At 38.5% G+C, this 14,720-nt stretch overlaps 1 protein-coding gene across 1 annotated transcript in view; it reads left to right on the forward strand.

Annotated features, from left to right (window-relative positions):
• Nucleotides 1–4,486: 4,486 nt before the first annotated feature.
• The window catches only part of GTF2B (general transcription factor IIB), a 32,678-nt gene continuing 22,444 nt past the window's right edge, over nt 4,487–14,720 (forward strand). The window contains exons 1-2 of the mRNA XM_028102534.2: nt 4,487–4,586; nt 9,054–9,160. Coding sequence (XP_027958335.1) covers nt 4,570–4,586; nt 9,054–9,160 — 124 coding nt within the window. The 5' untranslated portion in view covers nt 4,487–4,569. The remainder of the gene's footprint in view (nt 4,587–9,053; nt 9,161–14,720) is intronic.

Consider the following 14,720-nt stretch of genomic DNA (forward strand, 5'->3'; position numbering starts at 1 on the left):
GAACATTGAATTAAAAACTGAATTAATTTCTATCAAGCTTCCTCCCTGATCCTGTAAGGAGATAACTGACAGTTAATATTTTCTATTTATATATTATTAATGTTTTAAGCCTAAATTCTACTTCCTAGCATGTGGAGAAACTACTGGCTTTTCTCAGTGAAAGGCTAGCTTTATTCTCAAGTGGAGGACAAGCTAGCTGCCAATACTGGGTAATAAAAGATGTCACATAAATCAACAAACAAATGGAAAAGTTAAATTCAGGATCGCATATGCAAGTACATTTAGCAATGGGAGATGAGCCAGGCACATTTCAGTGTAGGCAGCACACAGTCTGACAAACACAAGTATCTTTATGCAGACAGCTGATCAGAATATTTTAGATCACAGCTGTCCTGTAAAATCAAGCCCACATGATTGCTCCAGGTACACTGCTTGTTGAATCCATTCCTTGATCCTAAAGTCTGTAAATTGAATTTCTGTACATTGAGTTTCTATTAGGAAGCATACTGCATGGACTCTGATGCCAAATTGCCAGGGTTCAAATTCCAGCTCTGCCATTTACTAGCTGTGTGATTATAGGCTATTCTTAAACATCCTGTGCCTCAATTTCCCTATCTATTAAATGGGGACAAGAATAGTATCCAGCTCATAGAGTTGTTGGCAAGATTAAATGAGTTAATAAATGCAAAGCCTTAAAATAGTACCTGGCACATAGCAAGCACTCTAGGGGCATATGTTGCTATTATTAATTTCACGATTATTAATTTTTATTACTACTTCTATCTGAATTTGAAGAAAACTTTATGTCTTTATTAAAGAGTCAAAACGATAGTGAACGCCTCTACAAATATAATCTATATTTCCCAGGGCACAGGACTTTGGGTCCCCGAATACAGTCCTGCAGTATCAGTTACACAGTCGGCTTACATAGAAGGGGGAAAGGTTTAGAGTCAGGCGTTTCTGGTCTTGAATTCTACCTCCACCAGTAACTTATCGTGCGACTCTGGGCGCTTTACCTACTCAACCTCTCTAAGACTTTAGAAGGAGCAGAATAATATCTTGCCTGATGTGATAACCAAGAAGGAGATAACTTAAGCGGAATGTGAGGTACCTAAGAGATGGCCTGAAGCATAAGGACCTCAGTTCTTGCAGTTGCATGTGGGGCCCTCCGTTTCCCTCTCTGGCTCCCTGCCACCTTCAGCAAGGTCTTACTGTTCAGCCTGGTGAAACCAAACCACCACAAAGCAGGCCCAGGACAACCACCAATGGAAAACTCAGTGTGTAAAGATATCATTGGTAATACAGGAAGTATTATAATGTTATATTAAAAAAGGTTTACAAGTCCATATTTTTTAGACAGGCACACTAAAATATGTATGAGTCAAGGTGATAGATGGGATTTGTTTTTTAAATGCTTTAGGGGAGCCTGGCTGGCTCAGTCAGTGAAGCATGCAACTCTTGATCTCCAGGTCATAAGCTCAAGCTTGATGTTGGGCATGGAGCCTACTTAAAAATAAATAAAATAAAATAAAATAAAATGCTTTAGCAAGGGGAGACGTAAAGAAAAGGATACATGATACAAATGGGGCAAAATCTTGGTAATTGTTTAATCAGGAAGAGAGGTAATGAAGATTCATTACATTATACCCTCTAATTTTTAGTGTGTTTGAACATCCTTGTGCATGATAAAAATTTTGAAAAATTAAAAAAACCCTCACATTTCTAGAAGTAATACCTATTACATGAGGCACCAGGCACATGAGGCTTATCTAATATTCTGGGCATTTCATCCCATTTCCAAGAGTCCAAGTCAGATCTGGCCATACATTTCATTGAATCCTCCATTCTTCCTAGCCTAGCAGAATATGTCATATAATTTCTAAACAAATATTTGTCAAGTCTTGCTTAGGTTAGGAAAATGTCATTTTCTCTCAATGTTTCCAAAAGTGAGGCCACAAGCTAGATTTAATGAACCTCCACCACATTATTCCAAGAAGCCTGACACAAGAGACCACATATTATATGATTCCATTTACATGAAAAGTCCAGAAAAGTGATTCCTGGGGCTGGCAGTGGAATTCGCATTAACTGTCCATGGGCATGAGTGGGCTCTTTTTTTTTTTTTTTTTAAGATTTTCTTTATTTATTTGAGAGTGAAGAGACAGAGATTGGGAGAGAGAGAGAGCACAAGCGGGGAGGAGAGGGAGAAGCAGGCTCCCCACTGAGCAGGGAGCCTGATGTGGGGCTTGATCCCAGGACCCTGGAATCATGAGTTGAGCCGAAAGCAGACGCTTAACCTACTGAGCCACCCAGCACCCCTGGGCATGAGTGCTCTTACTGGGATGACGGAAATGTGCTAAAAGTGGATTAGGGATGTATGCACAACTTGGTAAAATTACTAAAGGGGTGCCTGGCTGGCTCAGTCAGTAGAGCATGTGACTCTTGATCTCGCGGTTATGGATTCAAGCTCCACACTGGGTGTAGAAATTACTTAAAAATAAAATCTTAAAAAAAAAACCGTTAAATTACTGAAAGTCACTGACTTCTAGGTGGATCATAAACTTGTCAAAAATTATTTATTAAGTATGTAAAGCATTTTATACTTTAGAAGAACAATAACTAGCACATCAATTTTGATTTTACAGTAGTAATGTGAACTTTTAAAATAAATGTTTAAGTTAAAAAAGATGAATTAATTTAAATAATTGATTTGAATGACTTAGTTTACTTAATTCATTCACATATGGAAGTTAAATAGAAATGAGGATACTGACAAACCAGAAGTTTTGGTACATGTTAGTCTGGGTCACGATTCCTACGTGATAAAACCCCAACTCTATGTGCGTGTGCGTGTGTGTGTGTCTGTCTGTGTGTATGTTGTGTTTTTTAATCTTAGGATCAGATGTAAAGATTAAATGGGATAAATGTTGATGAAAATGCTATATAAATTGCCTATGCTGTACAAAAAAAGAAAAAGAATGACCTACCTAAATTGTTCTATTTTAATATAAAAGAAATCCTAACTAGGTTATGACAGATAAGAGACCCTCCAGGTGGGGGCAGAAGTAATTTAACAGGTTGCCCAGCTTCTTTCCTCTGGGGTTTCAACTTCTCTGATTTCTTTCTTCTGCAAACATTACTGAATGCCTACCATAAACCATTAGGTGGTAGGTCCTTATTCTTGATCTTCCAGAGGTGTCTAGTTGCCCTCCTCCTCCGCTCCCCCTTTTGCTCCCAAGTCAAAGTGCTGTATCTATAAAAACTTCCTGCCCCAATGGGGTGGAGCACCCCCAAGCCCTTTTCTGTTTGCATTTGGCACAGCTGAAATGAACCGGCATTTCTGAAACTTTTCCAGATATTAAGGGAGAACCCCACCTCCCACCCCCCCACCAGCCAAAGTACAGTCAAATAGTCAGTCAAGTTTTTAAATTACAGAATTACAGATTGGAAGACTGGAAAAAGAAAAAAAAAAAAGAAGAAGAAGAAGTTCTCCCATCTCCAGCCGGATTTCAGATTTCAGTTCCTAAACTTTTGCTTCTTACACCCCTTGTTCTTTCTGAGGAAGCGAGCCTTTCCCACCTTTCAAGAAAACAATGAAGGCTCAGTGGCATTTAGGTCCCAAGCCCAAGAGAACAAAGCAGCCACTATATTCTAAGTCTTCATCCCCATAGAAACCTGGAGCACCCTCTTTCCTCTGATTCCCACAGGGTCAAAGTTGGTTTATTTTCAGCAGATTGGTGGTGGTATTGTTATTATTATTACTATTCTGACGTTAGTTTGGCTAATTAATAAATCTAGGGTCCTTTTGAGGTATCAAACATTCTACTAAGTTCCCTGTACTTCGGCTATCAGCCAAATTTGCAAAGGCCATGGAAAAAAAGTAGGATAGGGCCCACATCTCCCTGCCTCAGGGGTGCAGAGTGCTCTCACAAGGTTTTGTTTCATCTCCTGCCAGCTCTAAAAGGGTATGCAAAGCAGATATTATTACCCCTTGCACGGAAAGGAGAAGGAATGTGCCTAAGAAGAAACAGCTTGCTAGCTGATGACAGAGTCTGCATTGACACCTGTTCTGGCTGACCTAAGTGAATTTCTCTCTTTATTCCAAATTCCTTAAGTGGAATCGCCCCTCTGGGCAAGTAAGGATTGCGCTCAAACTGGCCTAACTGACAGCAGGCTGGGAGGTGGGTAGTAAACCCTCGGGAATGTGGGCTTTGCCCCCACCACGAAGGCCGGGTTGTCTTTGTATTTTAACTCAGTCCAGTTGAGGGCATCTTTGGTGTAGCCCGTTTGTAGAGTTGCCTTGAGAATTTTCCTAGGTAGTTTTGTTGATTCGCTCAGCGGCAGGGCAAATCACAGAAACGGAATAGGAAAATAAAAAAAACGCAAAGCACGTGGCGTACAGAATCTCACTTTTCTTGGCCTTTCTCCCGATCCGTAGCCGCGCCCTATTACGACTGCGTGGGTGGCTTGCCTATAAAAGCCCGTCTGGGAGCGTCTCGTCGCCACAATCTCTTCCTGTTCTTGGTGCGTCTGTTGTGGCTTCTAGCTGGGACCGCAGTGGCCGTGAAGATGGCGTCTACCAGCCGGTTAGTATGTCCGGCCGAGCCGGGCTAGCTAAGGGGCGGGCGGAGAGTGCCAGAGCTGGGAGGCGGCCACCGGGGCTGTCGCGTCGGGCAAAGCGCTCGGGAGGCGCGGGGAGAGGCGGCGGACTGGCGGAGCCGGACAAAGGCACTTCCAGACGGCAGGGCTGTCAGGGGTGTCGCAGGGGGTACCGAGCCGTCGGCGTTACCACTCCAGCGTCCCGGCTTGTTTTCTCACCCAGGCACCACCCTGTGGGGGCCCCTGTGTCCCCAGCCCCTGGTTTCGCCTCCTTTTTGAGTATTTTAACCGTGTTTTTTCTTGTTAATTTTTTCTACGCTTGTTTTTCCAGCTGTGGCTCAACCAGCCCATCCTTTCCAAAGAGCGGGAAAGGGTTAGTTCCAGGCCCTTATCGATCTGACAGCTAGAAAGTTAGGGACGTCAGCCTGATGGAAACTGATTACCATCCCAGAGGCCTTCTGAAATGGAAGCTAGGGCATTTCAAGAGTTGATAAGTTCCCTTCTAAGAGGTTTATTTTTTTACAAATGTCTTTTGCATACTCCTGAAGAAAATCTTTCCCGCAGAAAATTACTTACATATGCTGGGAAGTCACTGTAATATATTCTTTAAAATGTGATGTACTCATATCTACAGGAAATGTATGCAGTGCCCTTAGAGGCAGCCTTTAATCCTGTGATCTGAAAAATGCTTGTAGACCCTAATTATCTCTCATTACCATTATGAGGTAGATATTAGTATTTTTGCATCAGTGTAAACTGAGTCATGCCAGTGTTGACTTTTCCAGGGTTAGTGTTAGAACAAAGTGTAGAATTTCTTATCTATTTCCTGTTATCACACAATTGGCCTCTAGTTAACTCATAATGTATTAAAAGTATCAACTTAGTTCTATAGCCTCTGAGAGGTAACTCTGGCATAATTTCACCGAACTTGTTATCTATGAAATAGAGTTCCCAATGAAAGCCATTATCACAAAATAGCAAACTGAAGAAGTCCAGGTCCTTTTGTGTTAACTCCTAAGACTTACTGCTTTATGTTACTGTACTTAAAAAAAAAAAAAAAGTGTTGGTGGAGGCAGCATTAGGTAAAACAACTTGGAAACAACTCTTAAAGCCAATGACACTCTTGTTTACTGATTGTAATTCTGTGATTGAATGCTCAATCATTCTATCTGGGTGTGGCTCTGTTGGGAAAGGCTTCGTAGGTAAGTGGAAAACTTTAGCTACCCAAAGACACCTAAATACGACTTACGTTCTCTTATCACAGTAGATCTGAAAGGTCAGTGTGGTCATATTTGGGCCTAGCTTTTCCATATAATAGGACAGGAAATTGTGTTTGTAAGAAAAATTTGCAGCAGTTAAATATAGTAAGTTCATGTGATTGATTCTTTACCAGAAGAATACACTTTCCTTTGTGTGCCTTTATTTTCTTCATATGTTAAAAAATAATCTTTGAAATAAATTTTTTCTGGACACGTGTAGGTCTTAAATATATGTGTCATTGCAGTTGTCCATCTCGAGTTTTTCTACCAGTGAGAACAAAGGTAAATGTTAGTATTTCTGCCTTTAGCTTTTTACCCCCTGAGGAAGATGCAGTTACTAGGTTATGAAACTGCCCGGTGTTTTCACAGAGAAAAGCACAAATGTTGTCAGTTCAGATCTAAACTTCACCACTATTCTGTGATTTTAGGCTAATCATTCTCGGAGCTTAATCTTTAGAAGGGAAATAACCCTTATTTTGCAGGGTTGCTTTGAAGATTAATAATATATATGTAGTACTAGATACACAGTAGGCACCCAATAAGTGATAGCTATAAAGTGAGATTTGGATTTATCTGGTTCCTTAGGGACTCTAAATTGTTTTAATGTCATTGGTTGTTGTTCACTTCATTCTTTCCCTTTCATTTCTCTCCCTTACTTCCCCCACTACCCTACTCTTGTGGTTCCTCTTTTGTATTATTCCTGTGGGTATTCTGATTAAAGTTGACAACTTTATTGTGATTCATTTTATTTTGGTTAGGTAACACACACAAATAGTGCAAAAACAAGAAGAAAAGTGAAAAGCAGTTTCTTTTCTTCCCTAGCTCCCAGCCATCTAATTCTCCCCCAAAGCAGCCATTGTAACCAGTTTCTTCCTGTTTTCCTAATGATTCTCTGGTTTAACAAGCACGGTTAACAAACAGCGCTAACCTCTCTTCTTCCCCCAAAGTCTGTTGTAAACACCGTCTGCTACCTTGCTTTTTACCTTTTTCGTGAAGTGAGCACAGACATTTTAAGTGCACAGTTCAGTTACAAAATGAGCACACACACATAGCTACCACCCAGGTCAAGAAATTAAATACCACTGGCATCCTGGAAGCCTCCTTGTGACCTCCGCCATTACCCCCTTTCCAAAGATAACCACATCCCAACTTCTAACATGATAGATTTGTTTTGCCCACTTTAAAGTTTATATAAATGGCCTGTGGTTTCCTCTATGTTTAGTTTCTTTTGATAGCATTTTGAGAGTTAACCTTTTCCTGAGTATAACTGTAATTCATATTTTTTTCCATTTTTGTATAAAATCCCTAGGGGCGCCTGGGTGCCTCAGTCAGTTAAGCATCGAACTCTTGGTTTTGGCTCAGGTCATGATCTCCCTTGTTGTGGGATTGAGCCCTACATCGGGCTCTGTGCTCAGTGTGGAGTCTGCTTCAGATTCTCTCTTCTTCTCCCCCACATTTTTTCTCTTTCTCAAAATCTTTAAAAATCCCTAACTTACTCTTTTTACTTAGCGTATCTTTGAGATGTTTACATATCATTTATATATGTGCACAACATACTTTTTAATAGTGCAAAATATATTAGTCCTTATCTTTGTATGCTGTGTGCCATATAGCTGCCTCTTTGTCATTACTTTTATTCTGCTAAGATTTTCCTTTATTTCAACATAGTTTTTCATAATTTATACTAATTTCTTAATTTATCTGTCATAATGTATTAAAATATTTCCGTAGTAGGAATTTATGGAATAAGTGTGACTATAAAACAAACCTCTGTTCCTCCATTTTCCCAATGAAAAGATCCAAGACATGTTTTGGTTAATTTGAATATATACATTTTGGGAATGTGGGTTATTAGTTTTTCAGTGGGAATCACCTATGTTGAGAGTTAACATTCTGAATTATATTTGTTGACATTAGAAAATTTATCCAAAACCACAAATACCTGCTTACTTACTCTAAGAATGGTTAATGATGTCTTTTAAATGTATATTTGTGGGGGGGGGGTTTGTTTTGTTTCTTAAAGATTTAATTAAGCACATGAGAGTGAGACAGAGAGAGAGAGAATGAGAGCAGGGGGAGAGGGAGACAGAGACTGAAACGAGGGGTTCCATCCCAAGACCCTGGGATCATGACCTGAGCCGAAGGCAGACCCTTAACAGACTGAGCCACCCAGGCACCCCTAGATGTATATTTGTGATGGCCATAACATAACCTTGTGCTGTAGTATTTCAAGTAAACTTTTAAAGAGGGCTTATTTTCTATGATACCAAACACTTAATGATTGTGAGGGAAATAACTACTAAATCTATGTTAAATATCTTTGTTGCTTTTTATTTAATTTTAATTTTTTTTTTTTTTAAAGTAGGCTCTATACCCAATGTGGGGCTTGAACTCACAACCCTGAGATCAAGAGTCAGGTGCTCTCCCCACTGAGCCAGCAAGGCACCCCTCTGTTGCTTTTGTAAAACTGATTCTTTTGTGTCTTTTAAGATTGATTTGTCTTCCCCAAACTGCTTTATTTTCAAAATAGAATAATTGAGCAAATTAGTACTATCACAAATAGATTAAAAAGTAGCTTTTGAAACCATTTCTTGAATGGTAGCAAACTCATTTTTTGGACTAAATGAAATCCTCAGGTCTTAAGTTCAGCAGAGACACATCTATCACCCTCCTCTATCTACCTGTTAGGTTCAGTGTACTATTCTAAATCTATTACTAAAATATCCAGCAAGTAGGAAAAAAAAAACAGACTTGAAATTTATTCTCTAATCAGAGAAATAAGTGGTAGGTCACACAAACCAGATGACTATATGTAAATGTCACAGGTTATTATGGTAGCTACTCATTTCTATGCTAATCAAGATTTTTAAAGATCTTAGTAGCCTCCTGTTAAGAGAAAAAAGACTGACTTTCCATTTAGGTTTTTAAAGCCTTCCATGTCTGCAAACCTAACTGTTCTTAGAAAAAACAATTTTAATGGAATCTGTTAATTACTAGCTGGAATTAAAAGTTATCTAACTGGGTAACTGGTTTACTTTGAAGATTTAGCTTAAGTGTATTATACATGTGTAGTATTGGGAAAGTGTTCAAAATCTTTCTTTACCCCTCCTCCCCCTGCCCCCAAAAGACTACTTTGTTACATGTTGGTTGGGAGAATATAAAAAAATTCTTTTTTTTTTTTTTTTTTCCATTTAGCTTGGATGCTCTTCCAAGAGTCACGTGTCCAAACCATCCAGATGCGATTTTAGTGGAGGACTACAGAGCTGGTGATATGATCTGTCCAGAATGTGGCCTGGTTGTAGGTGAGCAGTTACTATGGTTTTAATTGAAATCACTATTTTGGGTACTTTGTTTTTGTATATTTCCCAAAGTTTCTTTTAATGAATACATTTTGATTTTTTTTCCCTACAGGTAATTATTTATATAACTAACAAACAAGAAGAATTAGGAAAAAAAAAACAAAAGTAAAGTTAGAGATACCATATTTTTTGTCTATACAAATGTATATATTTCATAATGTGGAGTATGAAGGAACATTTAAAATTGAGACAGCCAATCCAAAAGAAAAAGCCCAGTCCTTAGTCTTCCGAGTCCTTAGTCTTTTTTTTTTTTTAAGATTTTATTTACTTGAGAGAGCAAGAGAGAGAGCGCTCAAGTGAGCACAGAGGGAGAGGGAAAAGCAGACTCCCCAGAGCAGAGAGCCCAATGTAGGGCTCGATGATCTCAGGACCCCAGATCATGACCTGAGCCAGCCACCCGGGTATCCCTCCTGAGTCCTTAATCTTAAATATTTGATGGGGGTGCTGGGGTGGTGGTGGTGAAACTTGTGCATATGAAATAATGAATAAGGTGTGCCTGGGTGGCCCAGTCAGTTAAGCATTTGACTCTTGGTTTTGGCTGAGGTCATGATCTCAGGGTTGTGGGATCCAGCCCCACATTAGGCTCTGTGCTCAGCGTGGAGTATGCTTGAGATTCTCTCTCCCTATCCCTCTCCTCTGCCCCCTCTCCCTCTCTGTCTCTCTCAAAATAACTAAGTCTTTAAAAAGAAATTGAGTAAATTTAATCTAACTTTTGTGGCTTTAAACAAGATTTGTTTTAGGGTAATAAAGGTATATCTGTACTGAGTCTCATCCAAGGCCTTTTAGTTAACGGAGCCAATCACTTACATAGAATGATTTATTTATGAATTTCTGGTATAAAATTGTCAAAAATACTGCTTCATGGGGCGCCTGGGTGGCTCAGTTGTTAAGCATCTGCCTTCGGCTCAGGTCATGATCCCAGGGTCCTGGGATCGAGCCCCACATCAGGCTCCCTGCTGGGTGGGAAGCCTGCTTCTCCCTCTCCCACTCCCCCTGCTTGTGTTCCTGCTCTCTCTCTCTCTCTCTGTCAAATAAATAAACAAAATCTTTAAAAAAAAAACTTCTTAAAATTTTCATTTTGTTCCTACTTGCTCACTTATCCAGATACATAGCCAAATTTTGAATAGAGATGGTCTGTTCGAAATTATTCTTATGGTGGGGTTGCAGCTAGTACCTGAAAAAAGGAGTAATACTTAGCCATTTGAAATACTTAGAAATGGGGCACCTGGGTGGCTCAGTCTCATTAAGCGTCTGCCTTCGGCTCAGGTCATGGTCCCAGGGTCCTGGGATCAAGCCCCACGTCGGGCTCCCTGCTCAGCGGGAAACCTGCTTCTCCCTCTCCCCCACTTGTGTTCCCTTTCTCGCTGTGTCTCTCTCTGTCAAATAAATAAATAAAATCTTTAAAAAAACAAAAATACTTAGAAATGAAAGTGCTAGTAGGATTATGGGACGTATAACAGAAACATTGGTGATGATATATTATGGAATTGTCTTACTTGGAGACATCTGTAATATTCATCCAAGTAGGCTGCTCGCCTCAGACCTCCAGTGGGAGTTTTATATCATACAGAGTTGCTAATAGGAACTAAAATCCACTTACAATTAATTGAATTCTCCTCAGTAAGCAATATTAATAGCTTATATATGCTGGGCACTGTTTTAAATGATTTACATATTCACTCAGTTTATCCTCAGAGAAACCTTTGAGGTGACTACTAATATTATGTTCATGTTAGAGATGAGAAACTGAAACTGAAGTTTAGTGTGGCAGTGAAGCTCCACTGTCTACATGGAGTCATTTCTGTCCTAGATTGCCTTTCGTAGTAAAACGAGTTCAGTGTGAGACAGGCATACTATGACCCACCACCTATTTTATATATGACCTGCCTGCTAAGAATGGCTTTCTCATGTTTAAGTGGTTGAAAAAAATCCAGAGAATAGTAACATTTGGGGACATATGAAAATAATATCAAATTCAGATTTCAGTACCCATACATAAAGTTTTATTGGACACAGCCACAGTTTTATTGGACACAGCCACACTTGCTTGGTATCTGTTGTCTATGACTGCTTTCGCACTATGACATCAGGATTTAGTAGTTGCAGCAGAAACCAGATGTGGTGTTCTCGTCACGTCATACTGCTGCCCAGTGCACTATAAATCCCAGTAATGCAGTTACAACTCCTCAGCATCTTGAGTACAAAGCCTGTCTCCATACTACAACATTTTGTTACCATTGCATACCCATTGTGTCAAAACAAAAAGAAAAAAGGCAACTTTGAATGTCATGCTTTTAAGGTACAGTGGAGTGTGGATTATTTTGTTATTGAATTAGATGGCAAAGCACTGTATTTATTATGCAGTGATACTATAGCTCTGCTAAAAGAATACAGTAACCTTTGACATTACCAAATAAACACTCATCATGCCAACTCAGTAAAAACAATGATCAGAAAATTTAGAAAATGTAAAGTGGAATATCTCATCATAGCAGAATTTCTTCACCAACATCAAAGAATAAAAATAAGGCTGCAGTTAAAGTAAGTTTCTGACTGGCTTATTTGTAGCCCATGCAGGGAAAGCCATTTACCAATGATGAGTTAATTAATTCGTGTTTGATTGTGGTAGCTGAAGAATCATGTCCAGAAAAAATACACTTATTTAAGACGATTAGCCTCTCTGCAAAAACAGTTGCTTGAAGAGTTGAGGACCCTGGGAGCAACATCAATAGTCAGTTAAAAGTCCAGACAAATTTCAAGTATTTTTCCCGGACTCTTGTTGACTAGCTAGATGCTACTGGGTTGTTTATTCAAGGTGTCAGTGCAGAGTTTTTAAGAGTTTGAATCATCTGCATGGAACAACTACAGGAGAAACTATTTTTAAAAAGTTACAAAAATGCTAATTCAGTACAACCTGAAGTGGGGGAAATCTTCTAAGATGTGTTACAACTGATCGAAAAATGCATGTGGAAGAAGACTTAGTTTGAGAAATTTACAAAGATGGTGAAAAGGTAAGATTTTTAAAGCCTGTAGTTCTTTGTTGTATTCATCAGCAGATACATTGTAGAAAAGGTTTGAATCTCTGTTATTGATCAGTAACAGTATCAGTAGTGAACTTCATTCACTCTCATGGACTTAACTGTCATTTCAGTGAATCATTGTCAGAAATAGAAGCTGAATATCTCGACTTGCCTACCACACAGTAATTTGATAGCTTAGCAGTAGCAAAGTTTTCTTGTAATTGTTTTTGAGCTCAGGGCCAAGTTGAAATTTTTCTGAATCCAATACTGCCTTCAGCCACTGCTATTGTACACTGAATGGCTTTAGAAATTAGCTTTTGTTGCAGACTTGCTAATATTAGTTAATTAATTCAACCTAGAATTGTAAGGCAAAACAGTGCCTATATGTTAAAATTGCACTGTAGTAAAGTCAGTTTCACAACAACTAACATTATTTGAATCATAAACAATGTCAAATTACTTTAATGTATTTTATATACTTTCATTGCTGTCAGAAGTTAAAACAGGAACTAGGATCTTCATTCCCACACAGGTCTGCAGCAGGTATATTTTCCAGACTCAAACTATATTTTAATCAGTGTTTTTCAGACCTGGATGCAAAGAAAATTTTCATATTTCAGAATCCGATTAACTGCAATTAAGGAGCTCCCACCTAACCTTCAATTGGGAGTGATTAATCTACAATGTAATGACATGTTAAAAGGCAAAATATCAGAAGAATGTAATAAAATTCTATAAATGCCTTTCAAGCAATGAATATGCTCAATTAAAATCATATGCTTGCAGATTAATATCAGTATTTGGCAGTACTTATCTGTGTGTGCAAGACTTTTTTAAAAATGAAATACATAAAATCCTGTTAACACAGCATTGACAAATGAATATTTGTAATTGACTTTGATGATAGAGAACACTAACTGAATTCCAATTAAGTGAAATATTGTCACCCCAAAAGAGAATTCTATTCTTTCTCAGTAGTAGATATATATTATAACAAACTATTATATTTTAATTTTTAATTTCATCAAAAAATTAGTGGAGTTTTCTTCTTTATGTAAGTGCCACAGTTGAGGCTCTTGACCCACAAAACCTAAAATATTTACTATATGGCCCTTTACAGGAAATGTTTGCCGATTAAGTTAAATGAGAGCATTCTAATTCCACAGTATTAAGATCAAACTGATAGTATGTCAGAGTGAGGCAGAGACAGAAGATTGAAGATCATTTCAGCTTCTTGGCTCTCCTAAATGTAGTCATTTAAAAAAATAGTGCAGAAATTTTGCATCAGCCCTTCCATCAGCTTCACACTAGCAAGATAGTTGTGTAAGATGAACCAACTGGAGAAGGAAGATCTAATTCACAAGGTTTACATGCTTTTTTGTGCTTGGAATCCCTAATTTTTACTTGCATTTTTCTGCTTATATCAAACCAAAGGAAGTTAATTTTCTTTTAGTTTGCTTTATTTACTTATTAGTCTTGAACACCAGCATTGGAACTACTATATTTTATCATAACTAAAGCAACTAGCCTAATTGTGAGGCTTGAAAATTAAAAAATATAATCTGAACTTCCTTTCTATATACAGAAATTTCTTTTTGTGATAATTGGTTTTTCTGACATAAGATGTAACACCTGTGGTTTTTTTTTTAAAGATTTTATTTGTTTATTTGACAGAGAGAGAGGGAGAGCACAAGTAGGCAGAGAGGCAAGCAGAGGGTGAGGGAGAAGCAGGCTCCCCGCTGAGCAGGGAACCCGATGCGGGGCTTGATCCCAGGACCCTGGGACCATGACCTGAGCCAAAGGCAGACGCCTAACGACTGAGCCACCCAGGCACCCCGTAACACCTGTTTTAAAATATACAGTAGCTTCATTCACATATTTGTGGTTCATTGTGTAACTTAACCTGCAGTGTGTCCTGCAAGTGAATAATCTATTCCGTGAGGGTGGGCGGCAAGAGTCTGCTAATAAAGTTCCATTTTGCTGAGGAGATCATCAAATTATGTTGAAAAGAGCTTAAATGAACATGAACATGACAGTCTGTGAGTCTAAATTTTAAAAATACATGTGCATGTGTACATATATACACAAACATATATTGCTGCCATAGATTGATCATAAATTGAGATTATATTATATATTTAATTGGCTTTGCATCAATTTGTTGGTTTAAAGACGTATGCTGTCTGTTGCCAGCTCAGTTCTGCCTTTATCTCTTATGCTATGGAGACAGGGAAGAAATTAGTCTGGGCCAATATTCTGCAATCTCCTAAGGGCATAAAATTTGTGACTTTTTTCACAAATTTTATGCCCTTAGGAGATTGCAGATTTAAATTTAGGTGTCATCATGTGCTTCCTAATAAATAATCTTGGTTTACATGGTTTGAATGTGCTTGCCATAACATTTTACCTTTTATGAAACTTTTCAGATTATACCATTTTATTGAATAAGCTTTTTCAGTAGCTTCTGATTTAAGTAATCAGAC

The sequence above is a fragment of the Eumetopias jubatus genome, unplaced genomic scaffold (assembly GCF_037043125.1).
Source record: "Eumetopias jubatus isolate StellerSeaLion01/CBP00866 unplaced genomic scaffold, mEumJub1_p1.0 scaffold_4, whole genome shotgun sequence".
Lineage (NCBI taxonomy): Eukaryota > Metazoa > Chordata > Mammalia > Carnivora > Otariidae > Eumetopias > Eumetopias jubatus.